Source organism: Rhinolophus hipposideros (genome assembly GCF_964194185.1).
Source record: "Rhinolophus hipposideros genome assembly, chromosome: 12".
NCBI lineage: Eukaryota > Metazoa > Chordata > Mammalia > Chiroptera > Rhinolophidae > Rhinolophus > Rhinolophus hipposideros.
The window spans coordinates 33,926,487-33,941,547 of NC_138058.1; the positions used below are offsets into that span (position 1 = coordinate 33,926,487).

General features: G+C 37.7%; 2 protein-coding genes across 6 annotated transcripts in view; one reads left to right on the forward strand and one right to left on the reverse strand.

The window, feature by feature from the left end:
* USP34 (ubiquitin specific peptidase 34) overlaps positions 1-15,061 on the forward strand; it is a 214,361-nt gene that overhangs the window by 33,010 nt on the left and 166,290 nt on the right. For all 5 annotated transcript variants that reach the window (XM_081069154.1, XM_081069153.1, XM_081069152.1 and 2 more), the window contains exons 2-3: positions 5,845-5,932; positions 13,144-13,552. In XM_081069154.1, coding sequence (XP_080925280.1) covers positions 5,845-5,932; positions 13,144-13,552 — 497 coding nt within the window. The remainder of the gene's footprint in view (positions 1-5,844; positions 5,933-13,143; positions 13,553-15,061) is intronic.
* On the reverse strand, positions 2,598-4,250 carry LOC308505728 (glutamyl-tRNA(Gln) amidotransferase subunit C, mitochondrial-like; the record flags this gene model as incomplete). Its single annotated transcript, XM_081068418.1, has 2 exons — positions 2,598-3,134; positions 4,184-4,250. The coding sequence occupies 2 exons, from the start codon at positions 4,248-4,250 to the stop codon at positions 2,689-2,691; spliced, it is 513 nt and encodes a 170-aa protein (XP_080924544.1). The 3' UTR covers positions 2,598-2,688.

Genomic DNA, 15,061 nt, shown 5'->3' on the forward strand with positions numbered 1-15,061 from the left:
ATTTTCTGGACCTGAAATGTATGAGGTTGTGTTCAGCACCTTTGGCCTGATCAGTGGTCGTGCATTTTTCTTCTGATAAATTGTGAGATTGCATATGAGAATACTTATTCCTTGCCTGGAGTAAGATTTGGGTCATAGCTACGATAGCTACGTTTCTCACTAGACCTCTGGGTTATAACTCTTAATCGTCTCATGTTTCTTTTTGGGGTTGTGCTTGTTGTCATGCTATCCATTTCTGATTTGGAAGTTTTTGTGAGCATTTTCTTTTATTAACCTTTAAGATGAACCATTCTCTTTTCACCCCATTCCCACCTCTCTACCTCATGCATTCTGTTAGGTGGGTACAGTTCTTTTAGCTACTGAATTTCCTTTTGTTTCTTTTGGGGGATGAGATCTCTGGTACTCCTGGGTATTGCCCAGCATTGATGTTTCCAGTTCTACTTTGATCTCCTCGGTTGGGCTCTTTTTGGTATTCTTTGGATCTACGTGACAGTTCTCCCACCTTGCTTGCCCTCTTCCCCGTCTAGGTGGTTCACCCTTTAGGGTTGGAGTACAGTTCCTTCTCTATTGGGAATGGTGGAAGGATGTTTGGGTGAAGTTGCCCTTCCTGCTTCCCTCCCTCCATTCCTGCTTTGCTTCATTTATTTACTATACTGTGGACTTGAATGGATCTCTGATTATTTGTAAAAATCAGTGGCTTTTAAATTGCAGTCTGGGCTTCTCTATCTTTTTTTTTAATTAAAAAATTTTTTAATAGTAAAAAAAGCAATTTACCATCTTAAGTATAAAATTTACCATTTTAAGTGTACAGTTCAATAGTGAGAATACTCATATTGTTGTGCAAGAGATGTCCATAACTTTTTCATCTTGAAAACTGAAATTCTATACCCCTTAAACAACTTTCCATTTCCCACCCCCAGACCCTGACAACCACCATTCTTTGTTTCTATTAATTTGACTATTCAAGATAGAATCATATAGTATTTGTCTTTTTGTGACTTTATTTAGCATAATATAAAGGCAAAGTCGTTAAAATGATGGATTCATGAGAATGGTTATATTCAATCTTTAGTTTTTTGGGAAATGACTTTTATTAGAATCGAATACCCTAAGGCACTTTTATATCAAGATGCAGCATGGACCTCATGGTTTAAGGCTGCAGAAGTTGAGGTGCAAATGCCAATAGAGATTTAATTGTGCTAGTATTTTTTATTTTGTAAGACTAGTCTGACTTAAAATCACATTTTATCAGTGTTCTGATTATAAAGTTTCATCGGTTTTGAGTTTTATTTAGCCTCTTTATTCTTCAGTGCAAGATTTTTCATCACATGAAGCTTCTCAAGAATGCTTATAGGACATAGTAGGAAATGCCTGTGCAAAGACATTACATGCTTTCAGCTGCTTGGTTTTCGGAAAACCAGATTATTTTGCTTCAACATCTCCAGAGAGGAAACAGTATTTTGGAGTCCTGTGTGTTTGGAGGGGTATGGGAGTGAGGGGGCAGGATAGAGCAGTATCTGTTTCTTAGTAAGACTTTAATTTTTTAGTCCTACCTGTATTCTTGCTTTCAGAGGTACTCAGTGTTTCCAATTCCTTTCTGAGATTTCATGGGACAAAATTAGCCCACTTCTGTTCCCCACTGTCAGCCTGATTTTTTTAGTTTGCTATGGTTTTAAATCAGGTATCATTTTCTTCCACAATTTGTTTTTGCTTGTGGGTTTTATTTTCTCTTCTTTTAGTGGGATTTTGGGAGGGAGTGGAGATAAAGGGGTGTGTTGAATCTGGCATATTTAACTGGAAAAATGAATTATGAAATAGGTCAGACCTATAGAAAAAAACCCCTAAAAATAAGATATACATGTACCTGCCAAATTTAATGGATGTTAACATTTTGTATTAGCTTTTTAAAAAAAGAAATAAAAATTTTCTGATAACAGCTGAAAAGTACTTCCTGTCTCTTTATCCCTTCCCCCAGATGTAACCATTGTCTTAACATAAGATCTCTCCGCTCAGCACATTTTTAATATACAACAAGTATTGTTAGTTAACACCAGGACTACTTTTATAAGTTCTTTTCAGAAAGAGAAACTGTAGGTATGGCTATATAATCACTTTGTGGGATGGTGTGTGGTTCTAGGTTAGGGGTTCCCAAGCTGTAGTCTGTTTTGAACGTTCTTCAGACCTTAACAGAAAGCCCTCTGTTCAGAACAAAGTGGATAACCAGGAACAAATTCAAGTGTGTTCAGTAAAGATAAAAGGCTGCTCAGGTGGACAGAAACAGCAACTAAAAAGGACAGCTCAGGTTGTCACACAGTGATCAGATGCAATGGTCTAACAGTCACATCGATAGAAAAATTCACTTAAGTGCAGTCTGGTAGACAGTCTTTGGGAGGCGATAAAGGGGGATGTTTTCCGAACAAACGGAACAACCTGTGAGTAAATACTTGATCCATTTCCTTGGAAACTGACAATGCCTTTTCCATTAGCATCAGAAACTCACTGCCTTGTTTGAGCTAGGTATTTCCCAATTCTGTCTTCAGAAGAGTTAGTTACTAAAAAAACAAAAAGCAAAACTTTACCATCAATTTTTTCAGATTACTGAAGGAAGTGGGAACATTAGTGTTCATAATAACAAAGTACTATTGTGCTTACATGTGTTCAGAGGGTACCCCTTCCCAGAATAGCTACTCAGTGATGTGAGAAGGGCTCTTGTTCATCCAGCTTTGGCAAAGGGATATTACCTGGAGGGGCCACAAAATACTCCTCCACAACTCGATGGGAGTTTTGTAGTACTTCTTCCGCACAGTTGCCTTCTACCACATTGTCGGGTCTCAAGTAGAGACATCTGTCCTCCAGTACTGACTCCATGGGCGCCACCCCGTCCGTGTCCACGGCGTGGAGCCGGTCTGCAAAGGCGATGGCTTTCTCCAGCCGGGCCACGGCCTCTTGGCTGCCGAAGTCCACAAGCGCTAGACGCTCCAGGTGCTCGATCACCTCGGCCGAGATGCGGCCACTTCCCTGGTGCTCGATCACCTCGGCCGAGATGCGGCCACTTCCCTGGCGATCTGCCTCGGAGGTGAAGCCCCGGCGCCCGCCCGCCCGGGCCCGAAGGCCCAGCCACCTGTAACCATTGTCTTGATGTGGATGCGTATCATGATGGTATATGTATTTGTAATATAATTGTATACAAGTTCATAACAGTTTTTTGTATTAAAAGTTAACATGATATCATACTGTCTTTATCCTTTTGCAACTTTTTCACTTATTTTGAATTTGAATATTAAACATTTTGATACAGATTGGTTTATTAACCTCATTACCTATTTATTTTCTAATCGACAATATTTACATTCTAGTGGACAATACTTTTCACTCATCTCAGTTTGGGTTCTTCCTCTATCACACTACTAAAAATAGTCTTTTCTTAGTTTTGTACAAAAGATCCCTTCCTGCAATTAAAATTTTGACTTAAACAGTACTTTTTTGCAAACTACCCAGGAATAAGAGATAAAAATGGATGATATTTAAACTTTTCTTTAATGCCAGTTTTGAAATAGGTATGGTATGAATGTTTATAAGAAATAGCTTCTGGATAATGGGCCCTATTCCTTTTTTGTTTTAACTTTTATTAAATCATATACTAGCCTTGTTTAAAAAGTCAAATAGTTTTGTAAGGCTTATAACAAAAACCAGTCTTTTGTGTATCCCCACTTTTTCTTTTCTAAAGGTATTCATTTTGTATTGTATCTGATTTCTGTCTCCCACTCCCAGCTTCTATCTTCCTTTGCCTAAATGTCCATGTTGTTATTTCGATACATATTTTCAACTGTTGACTTCCTTTTATGGAAGCTCTGTTGGTCTAGTGCCTTCTCCTTTGGAAGGAAGAGGATCAGCTTTTTTATCCTTGACATACCTTTCCAATTGTTTTTTAATTAGTATTGTGTATTTGTTATTAGTACTATGTAAGTATTGCTCACTGCTGAGCCAGGTAGTATACTGGTAGTTATAGTTCTTGACTTAAACATAATTTCTTTCATTCCTAAATTTAGTAGTTGCCAAGGTTGTGTATGCATGTGTCCATCTGTCTCCATTTATTTTAATTCCTCTAAAAGAGTAAAATTCTTTTTCATTTAACTGAAATGTAAACTGTGTGTTTAGTAGCCCTACCTTAGAACCACCTTACCTGGAGCCCTTTTATTCTTTTCCTCCCATCTGGACTCGTGTTCTTGGGGTCTGTGCATAGTGGTCATCTTTTGATCTTTCTTCACATCATGCTGGAGATTCTCTGATTCTCTTTAAACACGAACTTCTTTCCTAGGATGCTTTTAATCTCTTTCTTTTTCTCTGTTTAATGTCTGAATTCTTAACATTCCAGTTTCCTCTTAAAATTACCTCTTAAGTGAATCTCTTCCTGATTCCCTGTTGTAAGGTGGGTTATGCTTATTATTTGGTACACAGTACCCTACTTGGTTGCTTCTTGGCATTTATCACAATATGTGTGAGTATTTTTATTTATTCATTTACCTCTTTTTGTCCTTTTCATCACTAGACTAAGTTCCACGAGGTGGGAACTGTTGCTATTTTATTCATCAACGTCTGTCTACAACTTAGAATATAGAGTGCTCAACAAGTATTAAATGAGTGCATATATGATGACTTTTAGACACAGTGAAGATTTAAATGCCACGGGTTATGTTATCTTGTTGAACTTTGTCTAACATGGAGTTGGCAATTATGGCCTATTGTGCCGAATCAGGCCAGCTGCTGTTTTGTAAGATGGCCATGCTCGTTTCTTTACATATTGTGTGTGACTGCTTTCAGGATACATCAGAGCTGCCTAGTTGTGAAAGATACTGTATGGCCTGCAAAGCCTAAAATATTCCCTTTTTGGCCCTTTATAAAAAATTTTGCTGATCCCTTATTTTGTACAATAAAACATTTTACATTAGGACTTATTTGGACAATTAACCAACTGTATTTCTTTATACAGTTTCTCTTCTGGATTTAATTTTAGATTCCTTTCATAGTACATATCACATATGAAATGCCAGTATGTCTGTCAGGGTCCAATCAGGGAATTAAAGAGGGAATTTAATAAAGAGCAGTAATTACACACATGTTAAAGGTTTGAAGAGCAAAGTGGGAACCTGAAGGACACCCAGAGAAGGATGAAAATGATTACTGTGACCATTGCAACTGCCGGAAACACCTGTTTTCTCCCCTAAGTCTGGGGAAACAAAGGAAAGAGGGCTGTCAGAATCTAACCACTTAGAGGTGGGCCCTGTCAAGGAAGCTGGGACTTCAAGGAAGGGCTGCTGCCTGGCTACTGCTGGTCCCTCTAAAACGGGAGTGCTATGAAACTGGTTACTAGAAGCTGGAGCCTGGAATCAGTGCTGCTGCTGAGTGATGCTTTCAGATACAACAAGCTAACAAGTCCTTGGTCTCCTCCTGCCTTCTCATCTTCTTCTAGTGCTGTGTAGGCACTGGAGGAAGGTCTTAACAGGAGGCCAGCTGGAAATGAAAAGTGTAGCTTGCAGCAACCTGGACCCAGCATCACAACGCATATAGAACAGACAGGGGATTTGAAATTGAGAGACAATACGAGAATAACTGCTAAGTGTTTTTTTTTTTTTCTGCTCAGAATTACAACTGTTAAAAATCCCTTCTTAAGCTCAAATTAGTCATTAATTAAATAAACTGAGATTTATTTTCTTTGGTGAAAGCAAAAATAATCATCTGAAATAATTTGCGTTTGTAAGCTCAGGATTTTTTGGGATGAAATACTGGCTTTAATGCTGGTTTAGCGTTATTCATAATTTTAAAAATTATTTTTTCTACTTTCAGTATCAGATATAGAAGGTGGTGATGGACTGCAGCTCAGAAAGGAACATACTCTCAGAATATTTGCTTATATCAATTCCTGGACACAGAGGTATGCATCTTTAAGTATTTTAAAGACTAACTTGTGAGTTGTGTTTTACATTTGTTGGTTATCAGATTTTCCTTGTAGGATGTTGGATTGTATACCTTTAGTCATTAAATGACAGTTTATCAATATTTATTAAATCTTCTTCCATTCTCTTTACTCATGGGGCCATTCATGGTTTTGTTTTTAAAACATGAGAATAAAAATTGGTTTCTTTCTTTAACCCCTCCATTATTGAGAAATATGGGAGTGATCGAAATTCTAAAAATAATTATTTTGAGACATTAAAGAATTGTTATAATATAGCTAGAGACCTACAACAACCTTAATCCTTTTAGAAAAATCACTATTGGGGCAGCTGAATGGCTCAATTGGTTACAGCATGAGCTCTCAACAACAGTGTTACTGGTTCGATTCCCACATGGGCCAGTGAGCTGCTCCCTCCACAACTAGATTAAAGACAGCGAGCTGCTGCTGAGCTTCCGGAGGGGCGGCCGGATGGCTCAGTTGGTTAGAGCACGAGCTCTCAACAACAGGGTTGCCGGTTCAATTCCCGCATGGGATGGTGGGCTGTGCCCCCTGCAATTAAAGATTGAAAACGGCAACTGGACTTGGAGCTGAGCTGCGCCCTCCACAACTAGATTGAACGACAATGACTTGGAGCTGATGGGCCCTGGAGAAACAACATTGTTCCCCAATATTCCCCAATAAAATTTAAAAAATAAGTCACTATTGTGGTAGAGGACACTTGGACCCTTTTGGAAGGCACTTTTCCATAACAATTATGTATATTAGACCCATTTAAAAATAATACATATATTGAGAATATAGAGAATAAAACTTTAGGGAACACAATCATCAATATGACCAAAGTTTGTAACAAGGATTTGCAAATCCTATTCCTCAATGTAATTTTAACTGGTCATGGCAAAAAATTCTCTCTGTGTGCCTCCGTTTTGAATTTCTTAGTTTTTCTAAAAAATGTTAAATTAATTTTTTTCCTTCCTCCCCTTTCTTCCGCCTCCCCGCCTTCCTCCAGTTCAAGCCATTGTTTCTCAGTCTAGTTGTGTAGGACACAGCTTCCTGACACATGCTGGTGTTATGAGCCTGGCGCTCCTCCCTCCCCAGGCAGTTGGTTGCCCCTGGACTGCTCACAGCAGCTCTCGCTGGCTGCTGGCCCCCCGCGCTGACAGCCGGCCATTTATGGCGGCACACAGTAGCCCACGGCAGCGCTCGCCAACCTCCGGCTGCTCATGGCAGCCCAACTCCAGGAAGAGCTGATGTTCACAATCTTAGCTGTAGAGGGTGTAGCCCACTGGCCCATGTGGGAATCGAACCGGTGGTCTTCAGCGTTGGAGCACGGTGCTCCAACCACCTGAACCACCGGGCCCTAAAATTTTTATGGGTAAAGAATGTTTGGCTTTCTGTGCCAATAGCATTCTCACAAACATGGTTAACTACTTCCTAAAACCCGCTGGACTTTGTAAGAAGTGTGGCAAGCACCAGCCCAATAAAGTGAGTATAACCAACTGCAGATCTAAGAGAATGCTGGCTATTCAGAGATGCAAGCATTTTGAACTGGGAGGAGATAAAAGAAAGGGCCAGGTGATCCAGCTCTAAGCTAAGATTGTGAACATCAGCTCTTCCTGGAGTTGGGCTGCCATGAGCAGCCGGAGGTTGGCGAGCGCTGCCGTGGGCTACTGTGTGCCGCTGAATTTTTTTTGACTCAGTTTAGCAAGATTTCTTCTTTTCTTTATAGGTAAAATAGATGATTGGATATTTTGTAATACTAATATATTAATGATTTAAAATTAATATTAATAGCCTGAAGGATTTGTTGAGAAATGTTGCATTTGAGTCATAATTTTGAATTAATTTATTATAACTACAGTTAGGTGGCAACATGTTATACTAGGTTGAAACCATACTTTTAATTTCAGGATATGAGTGTGCCACTTAATAAAATGAAATTCAAGGAAATAATATTTTACCAACATTTCACCACTGGTTATTGGTGGAGCTGGGTGGGAGTTACATTTTCTCATTTGTAGTCCACTTTTATCCTTGATGTATACTCTTTTTTTTTTTTTTTTAAAGGGGAACAGGACTTTTATTGAGGAACAGTGTGTGTACTTCCAGGACTTTTTTCCAAGTCAAGTTGTTTTCCTTTCAATCTTAGTTGTGGAGGGTGCTGTTCAGCTTCAAGTTGTTGTCCTTTCAGTCTTAGGTGTGGAGGGCGCAGCTCAGCTCCAGGTCCAGTTGCCGTTGCTGTTTAGTAGTTCTAGTGAGAAATCAATACAGATTGGAATAAGAAAGGACAAAGAAGACTGGGGCGGGGGGAAAGGAGGAAAATAATAGATCACTGAATGATGTATAAAAATGTAAAACTTAGTACAATGGTTGGAGAGTTTGGGAAGAATTAATGATACACACCTAGAAAAATTAATCAAATGAAAAACAAACCAGTAACTAGCTGTTGCTAGTTGCAGGGGCCACAGCCCACCATCCCTTGTGGGAATCAAACTGGCAACCTTGTGGTTGAGAGGACTCGCTCCAACTGAGCCATCCAGGAGCTCAGCGGCAGCTCAGCTCAAGGTGCTGTGTTCAATCTTAGTTGCAGGGGGCGCTGCCCACCATCCCTTGCGAGACTCCAGGAATTGAACTGGCAACCTTGTGGTTGAGAGCCCACTGGCCCATGTGGGAATCAAACCAGCAGCCTTCGGAGTTAGGAGCATGGAGTTCTAACTGCCTGAGCCACCGGGCCGGCCCCTAGATGTATATTCTTAATCCCTGTGTCAGGAATTTTTAACCTGAGGTCTGTGGATGAGAATGAAATTATTAAGGAAAGTTTGATACATACAATTTTAGGCAATAATTTGTAGGTATTATCAGAATATCAAAATATGTTTGCCTCCAAAGGAATAGAGACAGTGGAAATGTAATGGCTCTGTGCGATGTCAGAGGGGTTAATGGATGGGGAGCGGGGGGTTGACACAGTGTGAGGGATATAAATGATAAACGTCTAAGTATTACTTTGTCTTGTGCACCTGAAACTAAGTAAAAAAAATTTTTTTTGTTTTTCTGTTGCATTTGATCTCCAGTTTCCTGTATTCCATGTTGTCACCTTTATTGGTTTACTTGTTTTATTAGGAAGACGTTTTTTTCTGAGAAAGTGTGCATGGGAAACAAATGATTTTTAGACCTTCTAAGGCCTCAAAATGTTTCTTCTACCCTTACTCTTATTGATAACTTGTTGGATACAGAATTCTAGATGGAAAATTTTGTCAGAACTTTGAAAGTATCGCTCCTTTGTATTCTGTTTCCAATATTGCTTTGTGAGAAGTATTAGCTATTTGTATTCCTGAACTTCCCCTGTCGTTCTTCACTCTCCCTTGAAAGCTTTTAGGAACTTTGTCCTTCCTCGATTTCAGAAATTTAATGATGATGTGTTTTAGTGAGCTTTTCAGTTTTGAAATTTTTAAAAATTTCATTATTTCCTCACTTCCGTATTTTCTACTATTTTCTTGGAAATAGTATTAGTCAGATATTGTACCTCCTTGATTGATGGTTTACTTTTGTTTTTCTCCTCATTATCTTTCTTTGTCTACTTCCAGAACGATTTCTTCAGTTTTACCTTGTGGACCTTGTATTGAATTTTATAGATTGCTATAATTTTATTTCATTTTTAAATTGTGAATGTTACATATACAAAAGCTATATATAGTAGCTCTGTAAAAAAGGACTCTATTTTGTACCTTGAATGCATTTATTAATCTTTATTTTTTCAGCAATTCATTGTTTTTTATGTCTTTGAGGGTATAAATTAATTAAAACCTCTTTTCACCTTTTTTCTTCCTTCATTTTATTTACTTCCTCTGAAACTCTTACTGTTTGTTTTGATCTGCCTTTGGTGATGCAGCTTTTTCTGGAAAGTCTTACTGTCTTTGTCTGTCCTTTGGTGGTTAAAAGAAGAGGGCACTGAAAAATGGTTTGGAAGTTCTGTGTGAATGGGGCCTATATTGTATGATGGTAAAATGGTGAGCAGGCTTTATTATTAGGGATAAATGAACAGATTTTCTCTTAGATTGTTTGCATTCTTTAAAAGAAATGTCTTTAAGTCTTTGGCCTTGAGGTATATTAGTCTGGTTGTTGGCAGGGAAAGGTACATGGGGAGGTTCACCAGTCATTTCATTTATTCAATTCTCTGGTTTTCAATTTCTTGTATTATCGCTGTTGCCTTCAGTATCTAGTATTCCTGAGTTTGGTTTGTTTACTTTATGTACAGAAAAAACTTCTTGTTTCCCTGGGTCAAGGAATAGAATCCTGGCTGTATGGGATGGGAACCCATAGGTTTTTAACGGTGTCTTTCATTTAATCCTATTTTCTGCCCCAGGCTTTGTCTCTGCCTTCAGAGGTATATGATGCTCTTCAGTACTTTTCAGGGTTCTTCGGGGTGGGTTTTTCTTTTTGCTCATACATCCTTCTGTAGCTCCTTATTTCTTCCACTCTTACGTTATTTGCTGTACCACCTTTTTGTAGCATCCAGAATTTGTTGCTATCTGTCCTGTTTTCTTCCATTATCTCTTCACTTCTGGAGTTACGTCTTTTTTTTCCTTACTGTATTTGTAGTGTGATTTAGAACAGAGAAGAAATAAATTTATGTGTGTAATTAAATGGGCTTAATTAAAAGTGATGTTTTTATTTAAAAAAAAGAATGCTTTTCCCCTCTTGCATTGTGGATATGGATGTATAAATTCTGTATTGAGAATTCAAATACCTAGACTTCTCAGAATTGAGTGTAAGACAGTGAAATGTAGTTTATGTAATGTATGATAATTTTAGAGATGTATATGTGTGTGTATCTTAGACTCTCAGCTCCCTTTGAACTTGTAGATCCAGCTTCCCCCGTTATTTTATTTTATTTATTTATTTTTTATTTTATTTTTTATGTTTTTTATTGGGGAACGGGAACAGGACTTTATTGGGGAACAGTGTGTACTTCCAGGCCTTTTTTTTCAAGTCAAGTTGTTGTCCTTTCAGTCTTAGTTTTGGAGGGCGCAGCTCAGCTCCAGGTCCAGTTGCCTTTTTCTAGTTGCAGGGGGCACAGCCCACCATCCCTTGCGGGACTCCAGGAGTTGAACCGGCAGCCTTGTGGTTGAGAGCCCACTGGCCCACGTGGGAATCTAACTGGCAGCCTTCCGAGTTAGGAGCATGGAGCTCTAACCACTTGAGCCCCCAGGCCGGCCCTTCCCCCGTTATTTTGTTCAGATGTGTATGTCATTTTTGTCTTTTAAGATTATTTTCCTGGACAGTTATCAAGCAGTTTAATGTCCATTTCCTGACAATTCTTAAAGTAAATTTGACTGGCTCTTTGGCTTACTTAATCCAAATCTGACTTCAAGGTTCTGGGGGGATCTCGGATTCCATTTTCACTAAAGAAAGGTATTTGAAGTACGTATATATATACACGTTGAACTTCTCTTTGAACTTGGTTTTCCTAAACCTAAAGGAAGAAGCTATTCATCAGAAAAACTTATAGGTAATGTGTTTATTTTTATTGTATAAATTGTGATCCTATAGAATTTTAAAACTGGAGAAGTCTTTAAAGGTAAAATCCCTTTCACTTTGCCACTGAAAAAACAGGCCTGATGTATCATTTATCTATTGCTGTGTAACAAATTATTCCAAAAGTAGTGTCTTAAGACAACAATAAATATTATCCTCAGTTTTTGTGGATAGGAATTTGGGGGTGTTTTAGCTGGTGGGTTCAGGCTTGGATTTCTCATAAGGTTACACTCAAGATGTTGGCCAGGTTAGTCATCTGAACCTTGGGGCTGGACGATACTCCAAGTTGGTGCTTGTTAGTGGGAGGCCTCAGTTTTTTTCTCATGTGGACTTCTCCATGGACTCTTTGAGTGTCGCACAACATGATAGCTGATTTCCCCCCGAGTGAGTGACCTGAAAGAAAGCAAGGCAGAAGTGTCAGAGTCTTTTATGACCTCGTGTCAGATGTCACACAGTGTCATTTCTGCCACATTCTGTTCGTTATAAGCCAATCATTAAGTCTGGTCCATATTCAACAGGAGGAAAATTGGGCTTTACCTCTTAAAGAGAAGAGTATTAAAGAATCTGTGGCCATACTTCAAATTGCCACACATGGAGAAATGCAGTTATTTCTACATGGTCATACAAAGAGTTGGTGATCTATTTGGACTACAATATAGATGTTTTGATTTATTTTGATAATATAACTAGGTGGAAATTGTAAGTAGTTAATTGCTTAGCTGTCATCCATTATTGGATGCAATTATTATAATCTGGTACTTGTGTTGATTATCCACAATATGCTGTGCATTATGCTACTAACTGAACATGTCTACGAAAACTAGATATGTGTGTAATAATTACTGATGCTTGTTTTCATGTATTTTTATACTGGAACTGGGTGTGTGTGTGTGTGTGTGTGTGTGTGTTTATTGGGGGAGGGTGTTGTGTGGGTGTGGTGTTCCTAAACACTTTTAATCTGCCAAATAGGGTAGGAATGCCCCTCCCAAGTAGACTTGAAGCAAGTTAATGATTTTAAAATATAGATTGTTTATTAATTGACAACAAAACCCCTTACGTAAAATAAGCGGCTTTACTAATAAGTTATTTTATTATGGCCGGTTTCCTGGTATTTACTAAACATGTATTGAGTACTTAGAACTTCGAGAAGCAAAGATATATGCCAGAATTCTTATTCTTAAATAGTTCTTTGTGTAGAAGGAACTGATAAATCTATACATAAAATTGAGATGATATCTGTCATTTAATATGGTGATGTTTTACTAACGTACCAGTTTATGGTGTGATGCTATATTTACAATTTATTTTTTATTTTTTTCAACGTTTATTGGGGTGACAATTGTTAGTAAAATTACATAGATTTCAGGTGTGCAATTCTATGTTACATCATCTATAAATCCCATTGTGTGTTCACCACCCAGAGTCAGTTCTCCTTCCATCACCATATAGTTGATCCCCCTTCCCCTCATCTCCCACCCTCCTTCCCCCTTACGTTTATAATTTGTTACGGTTCTTCCTCATCAGGAAGGAGGAAATAAAAAGTTTGAAAAAAAGTATTTTAGTACTTGCTTTTTTTTATATTACTCGTTAGAAAGATATAATTGTTACTTTCTAGCAAGCATTAATTTATTGAATTTTTTTTTCTTTTTTAGGCAATGTCTATGCTGCTTTAAGGAATATAAGCATTTGGAGATTTTTAACCAAGTAGTGTGTGCACTTATTAACTTAGTGATTGCCCAAGTTCAAGTGCTCCGGGACCAGCTTTGTAAACATTATACTACTATTAACATAGATTCCACGTGGCAAGATGAGAGTAATCAAGCGGAAGAACCACTGAATATAGAAAGAGAGTGTAATGAAGGAAGTACAGAAAGGCAAAAATCAATAGAAAAAAAATCGAACTCTACAAGAACTTGTAATCTGCCTGAGGAGAGTTCTGATCCTTTTAGTTTATGGAGTACAGATGAGAAGGAAAAACTCTTACTATGTGTGGCAAAAATTTTTCAAATTCAATTTCCCTTATATACTGCTTACAAGCATAATACTCATCCAACTATAGAGGTATGTAAAAAATAGGTATTGTGAATTTTAAGTACTACTAAGTCATAATTATGTTTGCAATTTCTCAACCTATGAATAAATATGAAGACAGTTATTGATGGAAAAATAATATAAAAAATCACTATTATAAGACTAATGCCAATTTTCTTTAGACAGTTTTTGTAGCAGCTTATGTTGAACATTTGCTCAGCATAGTCCTATTAAGGAAAAATTTATAAATTGAACTGTTCGTGATGTAAACCTTTTGCTGACGTAGGTCTGTGGTGTACTCTACTTATTGTAACTTTTTCAAAAAGTAATAATTGAGGGAAAAGCACATAGAATTTTGAATTTCATTTTTAGAGACATAGATAACAATTCCCTCAGAGCAAAATGATTAACTGCTAGTTTAAATAATAGTATTTTATTTTGTAAGTCAAGATGCTTGACTCATTACATTAGTAATACTTTTACAAGCCTATCCAAGAGTTTAGTAATCCACCTTAGGTTTAGTTAGATAATGGCATCTCTTTCTAAACATAGGGGGAATTGAGACAGTTACGTGTTAATGTATTTTATTAGTGACTTAAAACAACAGTGATTTATTATTTCTCATGACTTTGAGGGTCGGCCAGGCAATTCCTTGGCTGGTTTTGTGTGGCCTCACTTAGGCAGGTGCATACACTTTTAGTGTCTGATGGGTTTGAAGGTCTCAGATGGCCTCATTCACATGTCTGACAGTTGGTGCTGGCTGTTGTCTGGGGCTTGTTGGATTTTCTCCACATCTCCTCTCATTCTCCACTAGGGTAGACTAGCTTCTTTACATGGTAGTCTTAGCATTGATCCTTGAAGCAAAAGTGGATGCTGTAAGGCCCAGCCTCTGAAACCACATGGTATCAATGTTGCCACATTAATGTTGGTTCAAGCAATTCAGAAGGGCAGTCTAGATAAAAAGGGATGTGAAGTAGACTTCATCTCTGGATGGGAGGAGAGATAAAGTTGCATTTTAAACTTTAAAGTACATTCTGTTTCCTGTGCATTTTGGCATGGAAAGAGTTGTGGCCATTAATAAATCTAGCACATGCTTTTTTTTAAAAAAAAGTCTGCCTATTTTCTCGAGCTTATTCTGTAACCTTCATGCTGATTTCTTAAAACTTCTTCATCTAGAAAGAAATTGTCCTTTACTGAAAATATTTTCATATAGAATTGAGACTACTTATAAAACATAGCCTAGGAGGTGGGTATTTTCCCTATTAGAATGAATTCTCCATAAGAATACTTTAAATCAGATTGTGCTCTGTCTTCTAGAATTCTTAGTCTATTATTGTCCCATAAACTTGTAAATGAATTGTTTATATGACATAAGGTGTTTATTAAACATTCTAAAAAATGTCATTTCAGTCATTTGTCAACAAAAAGGGGATCCATTTGTGTAAATCTCCTAATTTTAATCTTGAGAACACCATGAGAATAGTGTTTAAATACCTTAAATTGATCATTGAAAGATGCTAAAAATAATTTGGTTAGGGC